At 41.8% G+C, this 24048-nt stretch overlaps 1 protein-coding gene across 3 annotated transcripts in view; it reads right to left on the reverse strand.

Moving 5' to 3' along the window:
• Nucleotides 1–12059: 12059 nt before the first annotated feature.
• Nucleotides 12060–24048, reverse strand: part of RGS7 (regulator of G protein signaling 7) — a 251969-nt gene continuing 239980 nt past the window's right edge. For all 3 annotated transcript variants that reach the window (XM_057414557.1, XM_057414554.1, XM_057414558.1), the window contains one exon: nucleotides 12060–12642. In XM_057414557.1, coding sequence (XP_057270540.1) covers nucleotides 12481–12642 — 162 coding nt within the window. In that variant the 3' untranslated portion in view covers nucleotides 12060–12480. The remainder of the gene's footprint in view (nucleotides 12643–24048) is intronic.

Below are 24048 nucleotides of genomic sequence, written 5' to 3' on the forward strand. Positions count from 1 at the left end.
ATAGTGAGGTTTTATTCTAGCAAACATCTCTGGATGCCACACTTCAATCTGAATGTGCAACTATTTGCATTGGGTGTGCTAGACCACTTACCCACTCAAGTAGATTAATACCAGGTAATAATTGCAGTAAGTATATCAAATATCAAAACCATGAATGGTCTCAAGTATATTTACAGTCAATTCTTTAAATGAAAATACAGCTGAATGGCTCTAAATACTGATCAAATCTGATGAATTTATGTTTTGCAAGTGGATATTGAATAAGTATGGAAAGAAAGAGTCCTGGAATTAATAATTTCCCATAGTTATTTTTTGCAGCATAACCTCTTCTCCAGCTCTTTGAATTTATAATATGTTTGAATTAGAACTCACATCTCTCCTATGAAAAAAAAACAAACAAAAAACCCCCTCAAACCAGCATCTAAGAGCACAGTTTAAAGTAACCAATTATCAGAATTTACCTAAAGCTTGGCTAGGGTTTTCCTTTGAGTATGAGACTATTGTACCAACTTTTACGTGCATGTTAAAAATAAAATGCTTGAGATTAAGTACTTTACTTTTCATTGACTTATTGCTTACAAAGACCCAAGAGGATTCTGATGAATCTTGCCAATTCTGGGCTCAAATCCATAGCAGAGGATAATTTTTTTTTTACAATATAAAGCAGTCTGGATTCAAAAGTTTGCAGTGATGGAGAATCTATAAGTCCCTCCCTGGCTATGCAATTCTCATACCCTTATTTCTAATCTGAATGTTTCAAAACACAGCTCTCTGATACTGGATCTTGTTATGCCTTTGTCTGCTGGATTAAAGAGTTCTCAAAGCATTCCTGAAGCAGTTTCCTGAATGCTTTCCAATTTTTCAAAATCCTTTTGAAGGTGTGGATGCTGGGGCTGGACATGGTATTCCAGCTGACAGTTGAGTTTCATTACCCTGAAATAAGGATTAACTGGGAAGTCAAAACTACACAACTTGGTGTAGTGACATTTCACCCCTGGTGACCTGGGTTGAAATTTCTGTTTGTTCAGCAATGGAAATTGTTTTGCTAATCTTATCCTACCCCCTTCTGACGTTTTTCCATATCAAAAAGGAATCGCTTTCATTGGCATAATTTTCTTTCCCCACTAAGGACCGTCCTAGCACCGGGGTGGCTGAATAACAGGTTTGAACAGCAAGGACACACTGACAGAGCTGTGTCTGTCCCGGGTGCACGCAGTTGGCTCCCCTGCTCCCAGGCACAAGCATGTTCTGAACAAATGATGTGTGTACATGAAGCGCAGCCATTCACTTTCCCTTGCTCTGACCTCAGGCATTGCCCACACAGCCCCTAGCAAGATCCTTTCTCCCCTTTTCTTGGTGGTCCTTCCTGAACAGCAGAGAGGGAAGCAATTTTCTTTACAGCCTTAGAATGAAATGATATTTCACAGCGGCAAAATTATATAAAGACTTGAGGCTTACAAGCTGAGCAACAGGAAGCAACCCAATTTTAAAACCACTTTTGCACTATAGAATAGTGCCAAGAAATATACAATGAAGAGAGTGATATGTTTCCAAATGCTTTTTCTTCAACAAGTTAAAAAAACTATGACCACATACCAACTATTTAGGCAATGACGTCTTCCAGACTGTGAAGAGATAGAAAGGTAGGTCAGGAGGGAAAGAGACACAAAGAAACCTTATCTTGAAATAAATATACTTGGTGCAAATAGTATAATGTAGGTGCACCTGTATGGGGGTTTAGCTAGACTCACTGATATGCATAGCTATATTTCTGATACAGAGCTTTTTCATTGACATAATATCATTTTGTCACTAGATGCTAAAGTTAACACATAGCTGTTGGGACTCATCTGAACTAACTTTAGTTTCTAAAAAATCAGTTATCTACTTCAAGTCAGTCACCTGTGTCCCTTTTTATGACTGGCAGAGAGATAAAACAATCCCTAGAGTTACTGATACCATAGCCTTACTCGTGTCCTCAGAAGAAATGCTTCCTCTGAAAGTGCTTCTTTCTTTCCACCAAGTACCAAAAAGGGTAAGTCGTTTCTATATTTGATGTCTAAATTTTAGGAAACTGAAGTTAAATACTTGTGGTGGAACCCCCTACCCAGGAAGATGAGAAATGTATATGGATATTAATGTCTACATTCAAAGTATTTCATCAAATCAACAGATAATCGTCAGCTCCTTTGTAGCACATTTTTAATATAGTGCTGCCCAGTTTTGTGTAGAAACTAGGATGAGGAATTGTTAGCAGATTTGTATGAGATCCCTGAAAGACAAGCCATGTTAATTACAAGAGCTATCGATGCACCTAGTGTTCATAAGACTTACTACTAAGCTAATACTCCAGCAGGGATGGCAAGGAAGAGGGAGCTGACAATCATAAAATTATTAGTGAAGAAGGGTAAATGAACTCTTAATTTTTTGTGTCAGAGAGTCCTGTAGCACATACGACAGTCCAGCCAATCTCCTATTTGGAAAGTTATGATATGCCACCTCCATCCAGTTTACAATTACAGTAAGAAAAATAATCTGGTTGCTGAGGGATTCATGCCCCTTGGTAGCAGAAGATGTGTCTCACCTAAATTCTGAGATGGGACCCTTGAAGTGAGGAAAGTAAATGAATTATTGGTCAATCAAAATAAGAGCTAATGGTAGCTTTGGGCAAGTTGCTTTGGCAGGATACTACCATGGAAGAGAGATGGAGGGGGAAAACAGACTGCCTACGCCAGAGGTCTAACCTGGATGTTTCCACTGCTTTGCTGAAGAGCTGGGATGCGAGAAGTTGTCACAGTCCTGGGCTGGAAGCAGCCCAGCTGGGCTCAGTTTCTCTGTCCCTGTGCAAACATCAGGAGCAGCATGCCTGAACCACTAATGCTTTCCCTTGGCTCTTTCTTCATCTCTCTTATGTTCCTGCCCACTCTTCTTCTCCTGTCTGTGACAGAAATCCTGGCACTCTGCTCAGCAAAAATCAGCTTTGCTTGCACAGCTGAGACCTCAGAAGCCAACTCTTGACAGTCTTGAAGAGGTAAGCATTTGGCATGGGGAGCTCTGCAGCAGTTGAAATATTCTTACATGCAGCAACACTGGTTTTATCAAGTTAATGTCCTCTACACTGAAATGGAAACCTTTTTGGCTGTCCAGATGACCTGTAATTTCCACTAATCAGTTTTAAAATCTCAAACAAAATCATGTTTTGATTCAAAAGATCAATTCATATAAAACACATTTATAATTTCTCGTTCTGTTCTAAGCGGTAATTTCACTGCTTTCTTAAAAAAGACTGCAAAAATACCATAACACAACATTTCAAGTAGAGACATCATTCTGCTTCAAAGTTTCTTTTTTTTCCAAATCTATTCAAAACTTCCTGGAGAATATACAATATTATTCTTCAAGCAGAAACATTCCCCACCAACATTTTCTTTTTAAAAGTTCTTGATGAGATATATTTGGATTTCTGACCAGCTATTGCCTTAAATCATTTCGTCCCTGAGTACAGTAAAAAGAAGCCTCACTTGGTGGAAAAGAAATAACATCCAAGCAGTCTCATCTGGAAGAGTATTAGTGGTAGCAGATCTGCAAGGCTTTCATTTGGTTAGCAGAAGATCTTCAAAGTTTGTGAAGGAGAAATGTTTCCTGTTTCAGAAAGAATAAAGGTAAAAAATAGCTTTTAATCCAGATTCAAGGAAGAGTATGGATGAATTGCTTACTTTCTTGCCAAGAAAAAGATGTGATAGGAGATAAAGGTTCTCAGGACTGGAAAAGATACCAAGAAGGTGTTCAAACACTGGAACAGGCTTCCTAGAGAGGTGTTGATGCCCCAAGCCTGTCACTGTTTAAGACGCATTTGAACAGTGCACTTAACAATATGCTTTAACTTAGCCCTGAAGTGCTCAGGCAGTTGGACTAGATAATCGCTGTAGATCACTTTCAGTTGTAATACTCTTCTCTTCTCTAAGTAAAACAGTACACAAAGCACCTTCGGGCTTACAGCTTCATGAGTATGCAGAATTGTCACAACTACAAAAAACAACAGTGTAATGAGCTTGCCGTGTGTATGCTCACCATTCAAACTGCACTGTACTTCTCAAAATGCACAATGTATGCAGTAGGTTTTCAGAAGCTATAACTGTTATCTTATTGTCAGCTGCCATTTAAGGCAACAGTAAAACCCCTAGTTGGAAACAGAACTAGGGCAATGCTGAGCATGCCTGGGAATACCACCTGTGTTGTGAAAACTGTGTAAGTGATAATTTGCTGCACCCCAAGAAGAAATATTTTGTTTTTTCCTCATGTATTATAAGTATGTAATCAGTTAGGTAGAAGATGGGAGTTTAGGTGGCTGCACAGACAAGTGTAAAAGACACAGACTGAAAGAGAAAAAGGGAAGATGGACTACTGATAAACTCCTTCAAGGATGTCAGCACCATCAGGTATTAATGACCTGCCTTAGAAGCCTAAAGAGAGAACCTGTGTATCTGCACAGTCACAGTACAGAGGCTGTCCCCATAGTTTAGACTCCTTGTTTACTCATCTCAGTTGAGTGCTGGAAGACAAATAAAGTAGCCAGTCTTTTAAGAATTTGACTTCAATTCTCCAAGGTACAAACTGGAAAGTTCAGCGACTCCTTTGAATGAACCCTAGTTACAAATTGGTACAGTGTACAAACATAAACAGGGCTCTTTCACTCTTTCTAGAGCTAGAAAGGTTGGGTTTTCAGCTCAATAGACTCATTTAAGAGAAAACCTATAGAAGAAATGGATGCGCTTCTATAGCAAGACTAATTAAATGTACAGTTTTGGCCTTACTCCATCTAGTGGCAACCGGGCAGAAATTCTCCTCTCTCCTTCCATCCACAGGCAACATTTAAGTTGCGGCTAGAAGTTTGTGTTGATGTGCTTGGCATTGTTTGGGCATGTTTGTAGTCAGTGAAGCGCAGATGAAATAAATGAATGGGCTTTGATGTGTTCACCACTGACAGAACTTGGTTCCCATTACGCCACGCCACCCTTGGTACCTTGTACAAGGCATTGTTAGAGACAAGGCAGGAGAAAAAGTGCCTGATGTGGGTGGAAGCAAATGTCTGTGGAGCGCATGTAAATAGGGGATGTTATCTTAGAAAGGTTGCAGAGGAATGAATTCATAGCTTCTGCTAAAGATTTCTTAGGCAATAGAAATCTAACAGGGAGGAGACAGATTCATTCATAGCCAAATGCGTCCTAGAGTCATCAGCCAAAAATCCTGGGTCAAATATTGTTTTCCTGGCGTGCTGGAAGCAGACCAGATCTGGACACAGTCTTCTAAGTATTCATGCTCCAATTCTTGCTCTAAATTACTTTGATGCTTTACCTGAGCTTGCAACCGTGAGTTTTCGAACAGGACAGAAACCACAGGAAGGGAAAGCACATCTCTGTCTGAGTCGAGGTCCACATGCAGAAGCAAAGGATCCTTTCTGGCCATTTACTTTCATTAACTTTCTCTTATTAGAGGGTTGGATTTTGTGTTGGATTTAGATACATAAAATGGTGTCTGTTCAAAATGTATCTGAATCCAACACAAATGGAACACCCGAATTTTAGGAATGTTCAAATACCACTGGGATCTGAAAGCTTTAATTAAAGTTTAAAAATTGATTGTGTATATGTATGTATATACACACACAAACACATATATATATATAAACACTATGTATATTACTACCCATATATACATAATGTAGCTGTTTCTTAGCAAAGGATCTGTGTGACATTCTGCTGTATTTTGTATAATGGATAACTAAAAAGCAATCCTGAGATTCTGGATGAAAGCAGATATAGGAAAACCTCTTACATGACCCCTCTATTAATCAGGGTAAGAGAAAACTATATATAGTAAGAAAATGTCTATAAAACATCAGTGAATCATGCCTCTGTTTTCATTCAAATCATATAGTAATTAGTAAGCAGTGATCTGGTTTAGAAGAAAGAACATGCTGTTTTTGTCCCCTGTGCTTTGTGTACTGTTTGGGCTAAATTAAGACAAATAACCAAGACAATATTTTGCTTTGATATCAGTAAATATTGGCATCAAGAAACCATTGCCCCATTATTTTTAATGGGAAAAATTCAGTCTAAACCTTTTTTCCATCAAGTTAAGGAGGTGATGTCATATGGTAAAGGCTGGATATTCCAAATAAATCACTAACAAGTCATTTTGGCCAAGTAGTATGTGTATCAGATATGCAATTGAACATGTCTGGAAGAAAATGCATTATTGTCATAAGACTTAGGAGTCAGAGCCTGATGAGTTTGTATATCTTGCAAACAGTTACACAAGTAACCAGATATTTCCTGCACAACTCAACAGTTTTCAGGGAATGTCCCAGACTTCATAGCAAATAACCTTGGATTACACACTTAGACCCTGATTCAGCACCCAATGCTGAATGCTTTGCTCTCTTCCTGTAGAGCCCCGCACGATATGCTTGTCAAATGTGTTGTAAAACCCATTGCAACATCCAAAGTTAGCCAGTGACTGAGCATTATGCATTAGCGTGTTCCAGAGCTGTGCTCCCAGAGATGCAGCAGCAGCTAATAATTACAGGCCTTCTTCTGTTCCTCCCTGAGTCTCTGATCCTGAACATCCTGAATGATTAAGAGCTCAGGGAGCTGCCCCTCACCCCCCATCACCCAGAGGCAGCTCAATTCCCCTGTGCCCATTCACTTCATTGCAGATGCCTGCCCCACATGGGGGTCAGACTGGCTCCACATGCATGGGCACTGGCAGCATGGCGGAGATACTGTTTTGTCCACATAGCAGGTCATAGATGTATAGGTGTCTGGCTCCAAGGCAGATAGCCTGGAGGATTAGTTAAGCTTTCTGTGGGGAGCATGTGGGAAATTTAAGTGCCTTACAGGCAGTGTGTGATATCCAAAGGTTCTGAGCGTAATTCTGAGAGTTCCTGCTAATTTGATCTGCCATAAATCCTAAAGGCTTTATCAGTGAGAAGAATCTAAAAAAAAAAGCTCATAAGCTCATTACTCTTTGTCACTAATCACCTATCATTTTTTTTTCTCCCTAATTTCACTACCTAGCCATATGAATTGACAGAAAACAGAGTATCAGTGGGCAAATTAGACCTTTTCCTGATGACAACATAGAAGAACTACCTCCAGAAGAGGAGCTATGCCAGTACAAGCTTGGTTTATGTAAGACTTAATTTTTGCAGTAGTGTTACTGTGTATACACGCATCAGAAAAACGGAGCAGCTATGTAGTGTCTGTGTGGGAACAGTTTTCCTTTTGAATCGACCCTGCAGTGATACCTCAGGCATGGATTAGATCCCAGGCAGGGCATTTCTCATTCTGTAATGCCTGGAGGTGGGTGAATATTTTCACAATCAAAGTGAGGCTGGGGAAAAAATAAAGTAAATCTCAGCTGGCGTGTCTCCAGGAAGCTGTTTTTCATTTCACCTGAACTGTTTAGAATTTTTACAACTGAAAATTGCTTCTTTCCATCTGTGAAGCATTTGCTCCTTGGAAAAGATGCACAAAGCCAAGACATGAAAGACATTTGTGATAAATAAATAAACTAATGCATTCTTTGGAGAATTCATGCTGCTTCCCTACTGCTCCCCATTTTCCTATGAAGACCTCTCCACAGATGGAGGGCAGCCGTGGTCTCCTCAGGAATAATGAGGGATGGAAAAATAATTCCAGTAAGTAAATTACAGTAGCTCATATGTCTTCAGTCTTAACAAGTTCTGGTTTTAAAGCATAGGCCACAAACTAGTTTAGTGAGGAGAGGGCATCTTTCATATGTATGCATTCATAAATGTTATACTTTCCAAAGAATAGTTCACCTAATATGATTACCTGTGGATGGACTGCCTGATATAAACATTTTGGGCAGGGATGGCATGGAGGTTGTCAAGTGAGGCTGCAGAACCCACTTCAGGGACAATTCAGGTCTGTTCTCCTGCTGACACTAAGGTAACTGAAGGCTATCATATGTGGTTCGGTGAAGACAGAAATACAACATTTCTCTGGTCTTCCTACAACCTCACAGAGTTTACAAGAACCCAGTAACAAGAATAAAATGGCAATGGTGGCTTACAGTCAGCTTCAGACCTCCTCCTCCTGTTCTGTGACTACTGTCAGCAACCCTCCTTGAAAGACATCACGCAAAACTTACCCAGAGACATTTCTGAACTGAAACTGTGTCAGGTAATTGAGGAATTTTCCGCTGCCCTTTGATCTGAACTGATTGCAGTAAAGCAGAGAGAAGGATATACAAGCAAGGACAGCAGTGAGGGCAGATACTCTTTTGGAAAGAATCAAAGCCCTTCCATTGACCTCAGCTGAATGCTGCTGGCTCGTGCCAGCTGCAAGCCTTACCCTAATTTTTTCTCACTGGAAAGAGTTACCAAGTGTCCCTCTGCATGTTCCTGGTAGTGACAAAGATCAGTTGGTGACAGCTATCAAATTGTGTCTGCCCAGACACAGGGATCTGTGTGGGCTAAGTGTTTTGCTGTATTTGTATTCAGAAAGCAAATGTTGCATTAGCAGGCAATAGAAGAAGTTCTTGGGCTATTCTGTCTTAAAGTGATTAACTATTCCGAGGGACTAAAGTGATTAATTATTTAATGGGACTTTCCTTAGTTGTTGCCTAGCAGCTCTGGAATAGTGGAAGAAGTTATTTTGGAAAACTGCACACTGTTCTACTGTCAGGTTATTTAAGCTGATTTGCAGCCTCCATGGCCCTTCAAATTGGAGACCACATTTCCTTCATGATTTGTATTGCTGGAGCTACAGCTGGGTTGTATTTGAAGAAGGCAGGAGAGGAGCCAGGACCACTAAGGACCCGAGGAATCCACTTGTTTGTTATTCAGGTTGAAAGCTTGGTCAGTTATGCAGAATGCACAGAAGATCTGCTCTCTCCTCTGTAACTACTCTGGAAAACAGAAAGCATGGGATCCAGTCTCCTTTTGAAGCTCATACGCTGCTGTAAAAATAGACTCAAGAGGAAATCTGTTGTCCTAAAATCTTTCCTTCAGCTTGCAGGAATTTTGGATATACAAACTATCAAGCTTTGAGCAAGAAAAGAAAAACCATAAAGGCCATGCATTTGAACCCAGGCCTAGCAAGGCAGAGTGCTGTAGAGTTTGCAAACCTCAGTTCTATCACTCTGCAGCAGTCAGAGCTATCAGGCTTCTCCTAATGTGTTACACAAAGGGGCTGCAGCACACAAAGCCTGGAACACATCAGTTTACAGATCCCAAGAGGGTCCTGTGGAGTCTATTACTTTGATGAAGTGGTATTTAAAAGTGCATTACCCAGCAGTTGTTTAACCCTCCAGATGTTGCCCCTGTGGAGTGTTTAATACGACGCGAAGCACTGGTAGGCTAGGCCATAACCTCATGTCATCTTTTTAGCAGGTCACATCAGGTCTTACTATCTTCTACTAAATCACTACAGGATGACCTGAGATAGCAATTTTCCTCCTCTGCTGTTCTTTCTTTTTTATTTTTTCCAACAGCGATTAGAAAAAACAGAAGGAGAAAAAAACCCAAACCCCAAACCCAAACCCGATCCAAAGGAACAGGAGAAAGGAAGGAGGTCTGAGGAGATCTGAAAGCAAAAGAACTGTAAGAAACTTTTTCTTTTCAGCTAGGTTTGTGTTTTTTCCCATTTTGCTGCAAGAGCCCAGATACAGCAGCTTTGTGCTGCCATCTGCTGGTTCCCCTGCTTTTGACGTCCACCTTTTGGAACGCATCCGCAAGGAGCAACTAAAAAGAGGTCAGCATCACGAGTCAATAAACACTAATTCTAAAGGGAAATAGGCAAAGAGCCTGTAACAACAACAAAAATATCCCGCTTAATCTATAATTTCTGGCAGCATTTTTGAACCTTTGTACAACACACTAATGGTAATTCCTATGGTCACCAAAAAGATGAAGCATGTCTGTGAGGGCAGTTAATTTTCTTTCTTTATAATCAAGGCAACTTTTAGAAACTTTTAGTCATAAATCTTTTATGGTGTTAAGGTCAAGGAACTGATGCTCCACAGTGGTTTTCATGGTTTAGATATTTGCTGCCACAGGTATTTGTTTTCCAGTGCTGGCTTCAAAAGTCAAAACCAATGGATGGACTTTGATTAAAGCAGGGCATTTGTCAGAAACTCTGCAAAGCGTAAACATGTCTGAAGGCTGGATGCTCTCTAAAGACTGTCTGAAGCTGCAGACCAGGGCATTAAGAGCTTTTAAGAATATGAACCAGGAGGAATTCAGGTGGCACATGACTCGCCTCATCACCCACTATTATGCTGCCTTGCACATACCTGGGCTGTGGCTCTGCCAGTGCCTGCATTAAAACACAGTCCTGCAAGGTTTTCTGATTTGAAGGGAGAGATGGAAATACAGTTATTTTGTTGTTGTTGTTTCATTTTAGCACAAATAAACTTGAACTTTCATAAGCTAAGGGCATTGACATCCAAGATGTTGAAAAACAAAACAAGAATATTTTACCATTACACAAAATGGTAACCCTCAGGGGAACCCTCAGTCTTTTTATTTTTGTGTGAAAACCTAGTTGCACTTCTCAGCCAAATCTTCACCAAAGATTTCAACAGGCCAAGCTTTCAGCCCTTGCTGGCCACTGTCAACACAAACGTGATGGCTGTTACTATGATTACATCTATAGAGAACTGGTGTTTAGAGAAAATAACAGTTCACTGGCATCCCTTTTAGTGAAATTTTTGAGATTCAAGTATCGAGGTCATAGATGTGTATTGAATTCATTGTGCCAACACAAATAATCACTTGACACATGACTGCATCCACAGAAATCAATGCCAGCATTGCTTTATCAGATTTGAAAGGACTGATCTTTTCCTCTCACAAAACTCTGTGTAGGAATGTAAAGCATATACTACAGCACATGACATTCTTGACATACGTTTTCCATCATCTGGCTTCACCTTCTGCTATTCTAATAAAGTTGTATGGAGTAACATCTTTGGCTTGGAACTATTTGTTACATCTCTTTGCCTGATATTAATAGCAACAGTAAAGCAGCATTTAGTGTCACTAGAGGTTCTTTACTGTAACCAGTAAACCTGGAGCCTGGGATCTTAACCAGACTTGCTGTGTAATCTCTAGCTGTGAGGAAATACTTCTCACCTTTGTAGGTCCGTCTCCTCTGCCACTTACCTCTTCCAAAAAATTGAGGCTTTGGGAGTCCTTTGGCAGCAAGAATCACGGGCATCTTTGCATCCTTTCAGGTTGAAGGAATTAGACTCAAAAGAAACATTTCATATGTGCCTGTGTGCTTAAGTGAAAAGACTTAAGCAAGCTAAATGAGCAGACCTGTTCTTAGAGTATGGCAGACCATCTTACTCATCTTACCAGACTCCCAGTCCTGGAGACACCGGTGCTGGCAATAGAAAGATGAATGTTTGCCTGGGGCTTCAGACTGTGTTCATGTCTCTTGGGACCACTCAGGAAATACAAATCAACATTACTGTGACTGTGTAGATGTAGTTCATGTTATTTGCTTGGTAACATTCATGTGTCCTTTATCAGTGCTTTGCAGGGGAGAGAGAAAGCATATGCAGGAAGCAGGCAGTTGTAGGGTGTGCGGCAACTGTAGGCCAAGTAAGCACTGGCCTTTTCAGCCCAGCCATACTCCAATAGCCAAAGCAACCAGAAACAGGTGATCCGACCTTTTAAAATCAAAAGCATTGCTGTCCCCATGTCTTCCTGGGGACAAAGAGTATTTATAAAAATAGATTTTGCTGGATTGTATTGCATGATTCAGTTTACCTTTTGATATCAAGATCTTATGTAAATAGTGTGTGTATATATGTATATATTTCTTAATTACAGAGAATTCAACCATTACTTTGTCAAATTTTGGTCTCCTCTGACCGGACAATTCCTATTCTAAGACCTGTGTTTTTGGTATGATTCTTGTTAGAGTATCATTTTCTGAACCTGAAAACTTCAACAAGTTTCAACTGCTACTGACACTGTTCTGCATCCAATAGAAGAAATATATTTTTACTGCAGAGGAAAATGACTTGTTTCATGCTTCTCACATATTATCTTTATTAAACATTTGGACAGATATGCATCCATTTATTATATTAATAATCTATGGCTTCTTACTTTGCAAATGCTGGTTGAAAGTTCACGAGAGCAGGCTTTTCTGTGAACTTTCTGTATTTATAATTTCAGTCACTGCAATAAATCCTGAGACTGTTGCCTGCTTAGCAGCATCTTGCACTATACCCCAATGGCTAAAACAGGGACGCTGGGAGCTCTACATCTGAATATCTTAAACTCTCTGAACAGCTTGATTGGAGTTTGATTTTCTTCTTAAATAATGCATGTTGTTCTGAGGAGAACGTATAATCACAATTATCTGATAGTCAAATCCTTGGTGACTAACATACAAAGCTCCACTACCGCTAATAGAGGTTTCATTTGAGTAAAGCTTATTGCAGCATTTTGTAGTCGCTAGAAAAAAAGTGTTCTTTGTGCGTGCTGTAGTTCAGAGCTGTAAGGTCTTTGTGAATGGTTACTCTCAAAGCGCTACAGAAGTTCCCCGGTTCAAGGTGGCTCCTGGCTCCTCGGAAAAATGAATGTGGGTTTCCAGCCTGGGAGGAGAGAAATAAGTGAAAAAGGAGCATCTTTGGGCTAGGCAGGACAGGTCTGCCTAGTGTGCAGCTCGGCAGCCAGGACCAGTCAGTGGTAAGCTGGTTCAGAGAAGGAAGAAAGGTAAATGCTGACCCCAGTAAACACAACAAGCATCCATTAATCCAAAATCTCAGCCACAGTAGAAGCTCCTCCACTGCTATTTGTCAGAGCAAAAGGATTTTCAGATTATAAAACCAGGAGTCGCCATGTGGTCACCTAACCACATAATTTAGGACACAGAACATGCCTGAATGTGAGCCAGTTTAAACTTGAGTACATGTGTTAGATTAAAAAACCCAACAACATCTATTCTCGATTTAAGAATTGCTAATGGTAGAAAAGCCACAAGAACCTATTGCCATCCCTGCCAACAGCAAAGTATTTGCCTGGTGAAATGTGTAGCCTTTTCCTCCTGCTCATTTGTCCAGCTCCAGCCACCAGATCTTTTTATATCTTTATTTGTTAGATTGGAAGAGTGTTAGTCCTAAAGTAAATACTTACCGTCTGTAACCAGTAATCCGCTAACCTTTTCTGGGTATGCTTAAAAAAATGTGTACCTACAGCTTCTACCAGAAGGTGCTTTCTGGTCTTTTGGTTGCTCTCCGAGCTGTTGCCTGCACCCTGTCTGGTTTTCTGTCAGGCTTTAGGAGTGCCTAAAGCAAACACCCTGCTTTGGAGCCCAGCACACACATAGAGGAAACAAGTCATCCTTGCCAAAAACACATGATCCCAGGAGTCACATTAGTTTTTGACCAGTTTTACCTTGGAGCTCATGTCCAGCTGATACCTGGGACATGAGCCGCCTGTCCCGTTTAAGCTCACTGATACCCGGTTGAGGATGCTCCCGACAGTATGCACAGCCCTACATCTTTTTTCTCTGCATCTGACTCTACTTTTCCCTGTTGGATAAATGACTATTGCTCAGTCATCTGACATCAGATGACAAAGCACCTCAGTCTTTACTTCTGAGTTCCTTTAATCCTCATTATATATGATAACCCTAATCTTTGCAACATCTGCCAATGTTTTGATGATTTTATTCTCTTACTTGCCCTTAATACTACCTCTGTTACTAATAGTAAAATGAGTACCATATTTTTGCAGGACATATCAGAAGCAAAGTTGCTCACTGCTGAGCTGTTCAACTACAGAAATGATAGCTAGTATCATCATTATACTGTGTAGCCTCATTTCCTTGAAGTTATACATTATTATTCACTTCATGTCTAAGATATTATATGGAGTTGCTGTTCTGTATTTTCAGCTCAAAAGAGGGAGCTCTCTAAAAAGAGAGAGGTCTCTCAAATGATGTAAGGAAGGCTGGCAAGTAGAAGGCATTTTCTCTGATTCTATTATGCTTTTCAGGTAAGAGTGCCAAAGTTATTTATTAATTAATCAGCGCCGTGAACTACTTGAAATAATATGTTCTGCATGTACTAGTTGAATTAACATATTATACATAGGTGAAATGAAACCACAACAAAGACGAATAGAGGTTTCACAATAATTTAGTGACAAACCATGAAGAGTGCTCTGGGAGAAACAGGGAAACTCTCTGAGGCCTTGCTTTATTCAGACAGGCAAATTCACTCTCTTTCTCTCTGAAACTGGTTCATAATCTATCTCAGCTCTACATGTCAACCACACCTCTGTTTCCTCTTTCAAGTACTGACATCTTTTGATATGCTTGATTAGTCTCTATTAAACAATTCCCATTAGAGTGCCAAAAAGACACACGTATCGCATAGAACAAAATCACATGGCTCTTTTTCCACATGGACTTCTGCAAAAATAACCAGCTACAAATAACCAGGGATGCATATTTTCCATGATTCATGCTGCAGAACCCACCATAGGCTCTGGGACTGTTGTACAGGATCTGAGCTTTCTCAGGAAAAAAAGTTATGAGGCGGTCTGATGGTGAGAGAAGCTTTCCCAAACAGGAACTGAACATGAATCAAGTTGGAATGACTCAGATTGTTTTTGTGATTCTGCAGAGAGACAATCTGAGATAATAGCTGGGTTGTGCGAACTATAGCTGTAATTTATTACAATCAAAATTCAAAATACAATGACTTATATTCATATTACTGTTGCAAGTTGGGTTTTTACTTTTACTATGTATATGGAGAACATTGTAATATTTCTAGCCCCTCTGTGTAAATAAACAGATAGAAAAATACTTATAGAAGTCCTCTGCATGCTGCAAAGGCAACCCGAACAAACATAGCAACATCCCTTTTGTAGGCTTGGTGAAGTACATTTTGGTAAGAAGACAGTACAGTTATAGCAGGATTGAGTTATGGAGGTAGGTAGCCAGCCTTAGGACACTGATGAATTTATACACATAGAAGCTTGAGGCTTATGACAGAACAACATTTCCCTTCCAGAGGGCGAGAAGAAAAAAAAAAAGAAGGTATGACTTGGAAGAATAAGCCTGAGACTTTACTTAGGTATTTAACTTAAATTTGACACAAAGAAGGAATGAAAGCCAGGCTATTTCTGTTTCACAAAATAGAATTACTGCCCAGGTGTGGCAGCTAGCGTAGTAGTGTAGGCAGCACAAAGTATCAGTACAGCTAAAGCACATCTCTGATGTTTGTGTGTTGTACAGGCAGGTTAAGTAAACGGTTTTAATTTAACCAACCAGATCCCATGACTCAAGGTGAGAAAAATTCTTCTTTAGTGCCGTATTCCATCCTTAGCCAGAAAGCTGTTCCCAATCAAAACTATATTTATCCATTATTTACCAGTTTAGTCAACTGAGGACAAGCTGTTCTGAAAATATTTGTTTAAATCAGCCAGCCAGGCAGCAAGAAGGAGGGGAAAGAAAAAACACAACAGAAACACGTCTAAAATTCCAGGGAAAACCTTTCTGTTGACATTATCAGGATTTGGCCAAAATCTGCAATCAACGAATGAGAATGATAGCTATTAAAATAAGGCAAGCAGACTAGCGATTCTAAAGAAAGAAGAGGCAGAGGCAGGAAGGTAGTGGGAACTTCCCAAGTTCTCACTAAAAAGGGAAAAATGAAGGTGCAGCTGAAAGGAAACCAAAACTGCGAAAGTAAAGTAGAAAATGTGTGATCACTGATTTTAATGGATAGAGACGTCAGGCATTGGCCTTGTCTGCAGATTTTCCTGAATGGGTGCTAGATCCACAGGCTGAGTTCAATATGGCCAGGATATTGAAATAGCTGGAAAATTTAGAGAGATTATTCATGTCTGAAGCTTTAGGAAGATCACATCTGGGTAATAGTAAAGGGAAATATTTATCCTTCACTTTAAATTAAGCTCAGTTTGGAAACAATTGGGGATTTTTTGTTACAAAACTATGTTTGGAGTCTGCCTTCTGAGAAAATATTTTAATTTGCAATTTTTACCCTGACAAAATTGTTTTAGTGGAGCACAATGAGTGCAGTGGGTATATATCAGTAATGACCATGAGAAGACAAACACCACACAGCAAGCCTTATAGGATTCAGGAAGGACAGGATCTAAGTTTAACCACAAAGAAATGTGAACATGTTAAAAAATGCGTCTGAAATGAAGTGACTAGCAAATCCTCCAAAAATCAGTCTTTGCAAAGAGAGTAAATGTGGAAGGCATATTGTCTTCTTAATCCATAACAGACTGACACATCTTTTGAAGAACAAACTGCAATTCTTTCTAAACTACGAAGCCTTGAAGGGAGACCAGGCACGGATTTACAAGCCAAGGGGAAAAGGGCCTTTATCCGCTTTCCTCTTGCCCCAACCACCCCGCTCCATGCTGCTCCCTAGCCTGTTTTTTAAATAAAAACATACAAATATGTAGCTAGCAGAGGGATGGGGGGATGACCAGAGGATGGGTAGACAGTAGATGGAGGCCACTTGTTTTTTTGTCACACTGTTTTCTGGTTTACAATGCAGCAGCTTTACTTCTCTTATCACTTCTCCCCACTGATGATCTGTCCTTCTTGAGTCAGCTTCCACTGCAGTGAATGATTTCCATTTTTAGTTTACCATATATAAGTAATTATAACTTTCCCTGTGGACGTGGGCAATGAGCTTGCAGTCTTGACAACCACATGATAAATGATGGAAGCACATGTTGATGCTCCAGCTCATAGAAAAACACAACCCTCCAAACCTTCTCAGGGTTTACAGCGTGAAACAACCTTGTTATCCCAGTTTTACAGGCATGAACCAGGAGAGCAAGGACTCATCATAGCAAATATCTGTTGTGTGACCCAGATCCAATTTTTCACGGCCACCACTTTCCCGCAACGCATTCAGGTACCAGTGTCCTCGTGCATAGCAGCATCCTCCTCACTTTTGGGTGTTTGCCCATGTCATGGTGTGCCTCGTCCAAGGCCCCTATACTGCTGACAATGCCCTTCTCAGGCTCAGGCCCTCCACGTACATGGGCACCATAGTCCAATTTTCCAGATGAGTAGTGTATTGATCTTCCCCCCACTATGTACATACAAAGGGATTCTTTGAACAAAACCAAGAAATAATCTTGCCAGAAGTTCTCCAAATTCTTGGGGAATGCAATACACAGAACCCGACTTACAAAAGCTGACTTGGTGGCGGACAACTGTCTCAAAGCTGTTCCTTTTCCAAGTGTGGAACTGAATTTGCTGGCATGCTACACTATTACCTCTCAATGCAGTAAAATGCCTGTGTAGGATTGCATGAAAAGTCACACAAAGCCTTACTACCAAGGGGAAAGAGTAGTCAGTAGCAATCATCTACCAAATAGTTATGCTTCAAAAGCATCAGCCTGTAGGAGTCACAGTAACATTCAAACCACCAGCAGCTCTCTTGATGTGATCAGATCTGCTTTTTTCCATCAGCAGCTGAGGCAGATTTTGAGCCAGCATTGTTTGCACACAAATTAGTAGAAGTAATAGCAGTAGTAGAAATAATAATAATAATAATAATAGTAATAATGATGTCTGCCCCTCCCGATCACTGACATGGAAGGCTTTGTAAAACAATTTTCCAGCACAGCTGTGCCAGTTGCACACCCACAGCACATCTGTTACATCTGTTTCATAGGATGTGCCACCGGCAGCAGAGGCAGTGCCACACGACATGCCAGCGTGCGAAAAGGCACCAGCAGACTTGCTGTAGGACCCTGTGAGGTGGGGCTGTTGTCCCTCCTGTGACCAGAGAGGACTGCCCAGTCTGCAGGACAGCAGTCAGTGATGTGCAGCCTCCTGCTCCTGCTTGCTGGTCCATACACACTGCACAGAGGTACACAACTGTCCTCATTCACCTCTACAAGCATCAGGTTGACAGTGACTAATACAAGCTTCATTTTTTTCTTTATGAGGAAGATTTTACATTCCCAAAGAGGAATACAGTGTCCCATTGTACATTTTCAATTGTCTTGTCTGTTTTTACAAAGCTGGAAGCTTGTCTGTTTTTATAAAGCTGTTGGTTTGACCAACAAAAATCACCTGGGATGATTAATGGTTTTGAATGTCTCCCAAACCCCAGCTTTGAACTAGTTACTAATGCCTAAACAGGTGCCTATACAAGCCAGGTAGGAGCAAGCCAGAAGCAGGCGTGTTTCCCTGCTCTGAGAATTGTCCTCCCATCTCTCAGCTGAGTGCAGCACTCACTGCCTGGGCACCAGCCCCTCAGCCAGGACAAAGCCCAGATGGGGTGATGGTGTGGACGGCAGCAGGGCATGGTCACATTTCTTAGTCCCAGCTGCATCACACGAGCTGGAGCCCAGCAGCCAGCACAGCTCAGAGCTGTGCTGCACCGTGACAGCCCTCCTCGATCCCCTGGGACGCTATCATTGCTCCAAGCTGCGGGAAAACCACAACCAGATCCGATGTTTTCGGTTTCTACTGCCTGCCCAGCCACATCAGACTGTCTCATTTTTAGCAAGTGATGTAGACATCAGTGAATTCTCCAGATATTAAAAGACTATCCTTCAGCCTGCTACACCACCTCTGAATGTGGCCCCCCACCTAGACTGCAGCCCTTCAAGTTATCCTTCATTTGTTTGTTGGTGTGCTCCCTTAGATCTGCAGATCGCTTTGATTATTTGAACATCTGGAAGCTGTCACATGCTTTTTTTGACCGTGACCATCTGAAATATTACCCAGCAGGACTTGGGGGGAGACACAGTAAGGAAACAAAAACATCCTACTCATGAGAACATGTGGCAGGAATTATCAAATGACACCATCCCAAAGGGGAGTGCTATATATCCAAGCAAAGACAAACTTTCTCTCCATCCCCTAAAGCCAAGGCAATTGCTTTCCATAACATCCATTCCAGACATAAAAAAATTACATACAAATACCTAATATATTTTTTATTAAACATTATGTTATGAAAGTTGGCTGTCTATTACTAATGGGAAAAAAAGCATTTTGAGTTTCAAAGTTGGAAAGTAACTCCCCACATACATGATTCTCCATAGAATAGTCTCCCCAGAATGGTTCAGCATCTGAGGTCATGAGGGTGCATAGCCCTGGGTTGCCTGTTGTCCTCACAGCCAGACTGCAGATTCTTTGGGAAAGCTGGAATGTGATATGCAAAAGTGAGACGGAAAAGGCTGGAAAACAGTCAGAGCTCCTCATCAACCCCATCACACAGTCTGGGGGCTCTGGAGAAGAAGGGAAAGGAAGCCCAAAATTGATGTAAACGAATCCCATGTATTTGCAGCACCCACAAAACAGAATTTAACCGTGCAAGTGGAAGGCCATGAAATTCAAGCACCGTTTTTATATTCAGTCTCTCATTCTCGTTCTCAGAAACAGATAGGAACTGAAGTGGGGAGAGCTGTAAAGACCGTACCACTGCAGTTTGGCAGTGGTTAACCACTGATATTTTAGCCTTTGCCAAGAGATTCCCCCTGAAACCAGAACTAGGTGGGAGTGGGTTTCCTTCTGGCAGGCTGTTTGCTCACAGATCACAGGACCAAAATCCCAGTGTCCTGGATGCAATCAGAGGAACAACCGGAAGCAACACTCCCATGCATGACTTCAAAGCCCACCTTAACCATGGGCAGCCAAGCTGGAGGGGGCTCTCTGCTGTTTCTTCCCAGGAACATACCCAGGCTTCCTCAGGCATTTGCAGTCAAATCTATGTAACCACTTCTTCCATCAGTCCTCAGCATCTGCATGTTTCCAGGCTCAAACCAGACCTTGATGTACTGGCTGTTATTGTTTCTTCTTCATTTCAGGCTCCTTTCACATCCATTATTTAAATCAGTTCCCAAAGCTAGTGAAGTCAACTTGAGACAAGCCAAATGTATCCTGATACAATCCAAAAGACCTAGAACTAATAGATTGCACTGCAGCAACACTGGTTTCTGGGAACCGTCTTAACAGAGACACCCTCCTCTGGCATAATCTAACAAAAATAATCCATGTTATTTTCATTGGGATATGAAGAATCATGGAATCATAGAACAGTTTGGGTTGGAAGGGACCTTAAAGATCCCCTGGTTCCAACCTTCCACTAGCCCAGGTTGCTCAAAGCCCCTTCCAACCTATCCTTGAACACTGCCAGGGATGAGGCAACCACAGCTTCAGGCAACCTGTCCCAGTGTCTCACCACCCTCATAGTGAAGATTTTTTTTCCTAATATCTCATCTAAATTTCCCCGCTTTCAGCTTAAAGCCATTAAGCTGAAATGTAAAGTGCAACGTAAAGTAAAATGTAGTAAATTTCATGATCAGTAAACCAGCGTTGGTCTCATCCACTTCTATTGAGCCGATGCAATTCTATACCAGCTTCAGCGCATCAACTGCCTCCTACTCGGTACCTACTGCTCACTTCCAGCTCCCGCGTCCCTGTCTGCCCCCGCCTGCATTTCCGCTTCGGGACCCGCTCCTTGCCCAGGAGAAAGAGCTGCAGAGGGGAGGGCAGGCAGCGCCTCCGCGGGAACGGGCAGGACACAGCCTCCTCCTTCCCGTGGGCTCCCACTCGGGACTGCCGGGACCAGCCTCTGCTCACCCGGAACCGTTCCTGCACGCACCCACCAGGTGTCACTGCCGCCGCACCGCGCTCCCAGCCCCAGCCCCCGCTCTATCCCTATCCCTATCCCTATCCCTATCCCTATCCCTATCCCTATCCCTATCCCTATCCCTATCCCTATCCCTATCCCTATCCCTATCCCTATCCCTATCCCTATTCCCAGCCCTAGCCACATCCTCAGCCCTATCCCCAGCCCTATGCCCTCCTCCCGGCTTCTGGGAAGAAGGCTTTAAGGAGCGCCTGTGCTACACAAGGATAACAAATGTTTTGATTGCTGATGCTGGAAGTGAAACTGCAGTTGCTGCCCAGCAACTTGTATCATCACCATGGCTCAGGGTTTAGAGAAGGAAAATTAAATCGGGTTGGTTTGTTTCCTATGAACATTGGCTCTCGGCATGAAAGTCAGCAAGACACAGCAACGGAAAAAAGAAACAGAAAAAAAAAGCATATGATCACTTCAGAACTATTGCAGGGGAAAAGTGAAGAAAATTATTTTAACTTTCTTCGTTTCCAATTCTAAGCTCTACTTATATTTTCCAAATAATGGGCTATAATGGATACCAAAAATGTCCCATCCAATAAATTTGTATCATCAGTATTTTTCATATTCAGCATTACACAAGTCAAAGTAAGTAATAGCATTCAGGTTACTCATTTTTCCTCAGCAGAATTAAAATTTTAGCCGTATTGAACGAGAACAGCACTGATACACCAGCCGTGCTGGTGCTGCCTTGTCCGTGCCAATATGACAGAAGAGTATCCAGGAGGGCTCACTGTTAGGAGAAGCCATTTCTGCATCACAGGAAGGACTGCTGCTGACAGCTCCTTTCTGCCAGAGCAAGAAGCAGGCAGCTGCCACTGTTGCTGGATGCACGAGACCATGAGGCCTCAACAATGATGAGTAACGAGCTCCATCCTGGTGCAGGAGCTTTCAGGAACTGGAAAAGGATGCAACTTCTATGGGCAACACTGGACTTTTTCACCATGCTGGGCATGGAAAGGCCTTTTCTTTTCTTCTTTTTTTCACACAACACAATTGGGGCAGCACATCCAAAATCTCTGTTTAGATGAAAAATAAAAGCAGCAGGCTCTACATGGTTTGCAGGGTACGTAGAACAAAGTCCTCCTGTCTTCCCAGTGCTGTCCCCCATGTCAGGCAATGCCACCAAACACACGAGTGTCCTGTGGTCTCTGGCTCCTCTTCTGTTTTCTCCTGATGCTTCACTAGTCACAGCATTAACACAGAATAGGAGGAGAGCAGCCATCAATGATTGCTCTCAAGATAGAGAAATAAATGATAGCTATAACAAGAGGCAGGTGGTGGGCCTTGATTTCACTATTCCAGCTGTTACTTTAATGCTCCTTTTTAATTTTTAACACTCTTCTTTTGCCCTCTCCCTCTCTCTGTTTTATTCCTTGAGGTCTTCTGGCCTACAAACCCTTGTTTTTTTATTTCTCATTAAAAGACACAAAGAGATCAAAGCCACTCTTCCTAGTCCATGCAGTTGGTGGAAAGAGGTTGCCTTCAAAAGCTTTCTAGAAAGAAAGGTGAATTCCCAGCACATGGTGGGGTCTGGGGCTGTAGAAGTCCAAACCATCTTTCAAAAAATCCCCCAAACCCATGGGTACCGAAAAGGTACCACAGCTGACATCCATCTAGCAAGCACAAGCATACCTGCTGAGCAAAGAGCAAGTATACTTTAAAGTCAGTCTTACAGGTTTCACATCCCTGACTTAAGGGGAAGTATGCTGGGAGTTTGGGGCAGGGAGAAACAGTGAGAGATGCCAGCAGAGACACTGAAAGGTCAGCAGATGCTCCATGCCCCTTGCTGATGGGAATAGCAAAGTGCAGTTTTAACACGGCAATGGGATTTAAGCAGGGAGTAAAGGGCAATTTGTTTTTCTACTCAGCTCTGACAAACAGCAGAATAAATATCTGAAATTCATAACTTCCACATTTTTGTTTTGGTTTTGCTATTTTTTCCCAATAAAATGAATACTGCTAATACACAAGTAGACAGAAACAGTTGGTGATATGGGTCTGTATGACTTGAATTGCCCTTGGAAGAAGTCCTTTGGAAGAAAATATAAGCATGACATTTTAAGTTTTATTATTATAGGAAGAAACAGAGATAGTAATGAAAATCCCCCCTGCACGCAAATGTGCTGTTGAGAGAGCAGCAGCAGCTACTGTCTCATGCCTGGCGTGTCCAACAGTGACAGAAAAGATGAGGAAAAAGATTAAGAAGGAAAGTAATGGAAGAGAGATTAGGCAAGGCCTTGCTCATCAGGAACACAGCAAGGTTGTTGAAGTACTTCAGGTAAGGTGCAGGAAAGAGAAATGGAGCTTCCCAAAATGACCTAGGAATTACAACCTTAATTGTTTCCTAACCCAACTTTCTGGAACCCGTTTCCCTTGCAATATCTATCTAATTATCTGCACTGTATCTTCAGCAGTTTACTTTGCTGCTAGTGTCACCTTTTAAAACACCAGATAATTTTAAATAAAGTCTACCCATTGATGAAATTCCACATTTATATCCCTTCACCCCCAAAACCTGATCTGTGATTTAAGTACATGAGCTTCCATAAGCCCATTCGTTATCTTCACTGCAGCTACCTCCCAGACCAGTATAAACCAGGACTTAGAAAAATAGGCATGGGCTTAACTCTTCCTTCCTGCCTCCCACAGACTGTTTGATAGGAGACCAAGATTCTCTGCATCGTTCTGTGGACCTCCCTCACCTTGCTGTTACCATGAAAGAAACTGAAGCTCCCAATTTATTTGGAACCGCAGTTCCTGGAGTGAATGACATGAGTACCTGCCCCCTTCCTTCCCCCAGCCCAAGGACACCTGGGGGTGTGACCCTCCTGGTACAAGGGCTTTACAGAGAGACTTGGAGAACAGTTTAAACAAAGGTGGTAACATTACTAACAGCCACTCCATGATCTATTGCCATGCCATGGCATGCCAGACTAGCTTTTGAATGCCTAATCCTTAGTCCTGCTGCCAAAGTAAGGATTTTATGAACCTCTTCTGTCTGATGCACAGAGGAGCTTAGGGCAGTACCTCAGGTGTTTAGAAACGCCTCTGTGTGCTTATGTCTGAATCCTCACCAACATCTCCAAGAGAGAGGAGTTTGGGGCAGCAGTGGCTAGTGGAGGAGTGGAGAGCTGGTGGCAGCAGGGTGGGGAAGGGAAAGGCAGGCACCCATAGGCAGGGTGATCCCCTGAGATCAGACCACTGTCAGAGGCACGTTCTACCTCAGCCCTCGCCCTAGCACTGGCCTGCCTTTCCTTTAATGCTTTTTCTTCTTTTTTTTTTAGCCTGTAATTTCTTTCAATTCCATGAAAGATAAAACAGAGGAGGGAAGTG

This window comes from Pezoporus wallicus, unplaced genomic scaffold (assembly GCF_028554395.1).
Source record: "Pezoporus wallicus isolate ANWC-B61680 ecotype Strahan unplaced genomic scaffold, APGP_CSIRO_Pwel_v1 contig_8042, whole genome shotgun sequence".
Classification (NCBI taxonomy): domain Eukaryota; kingdom Metazoa; phylum Chordata; class Aves; order Psittaciformes; family Psittacidae; genus Pezoporus; species Pezoporus wallicus.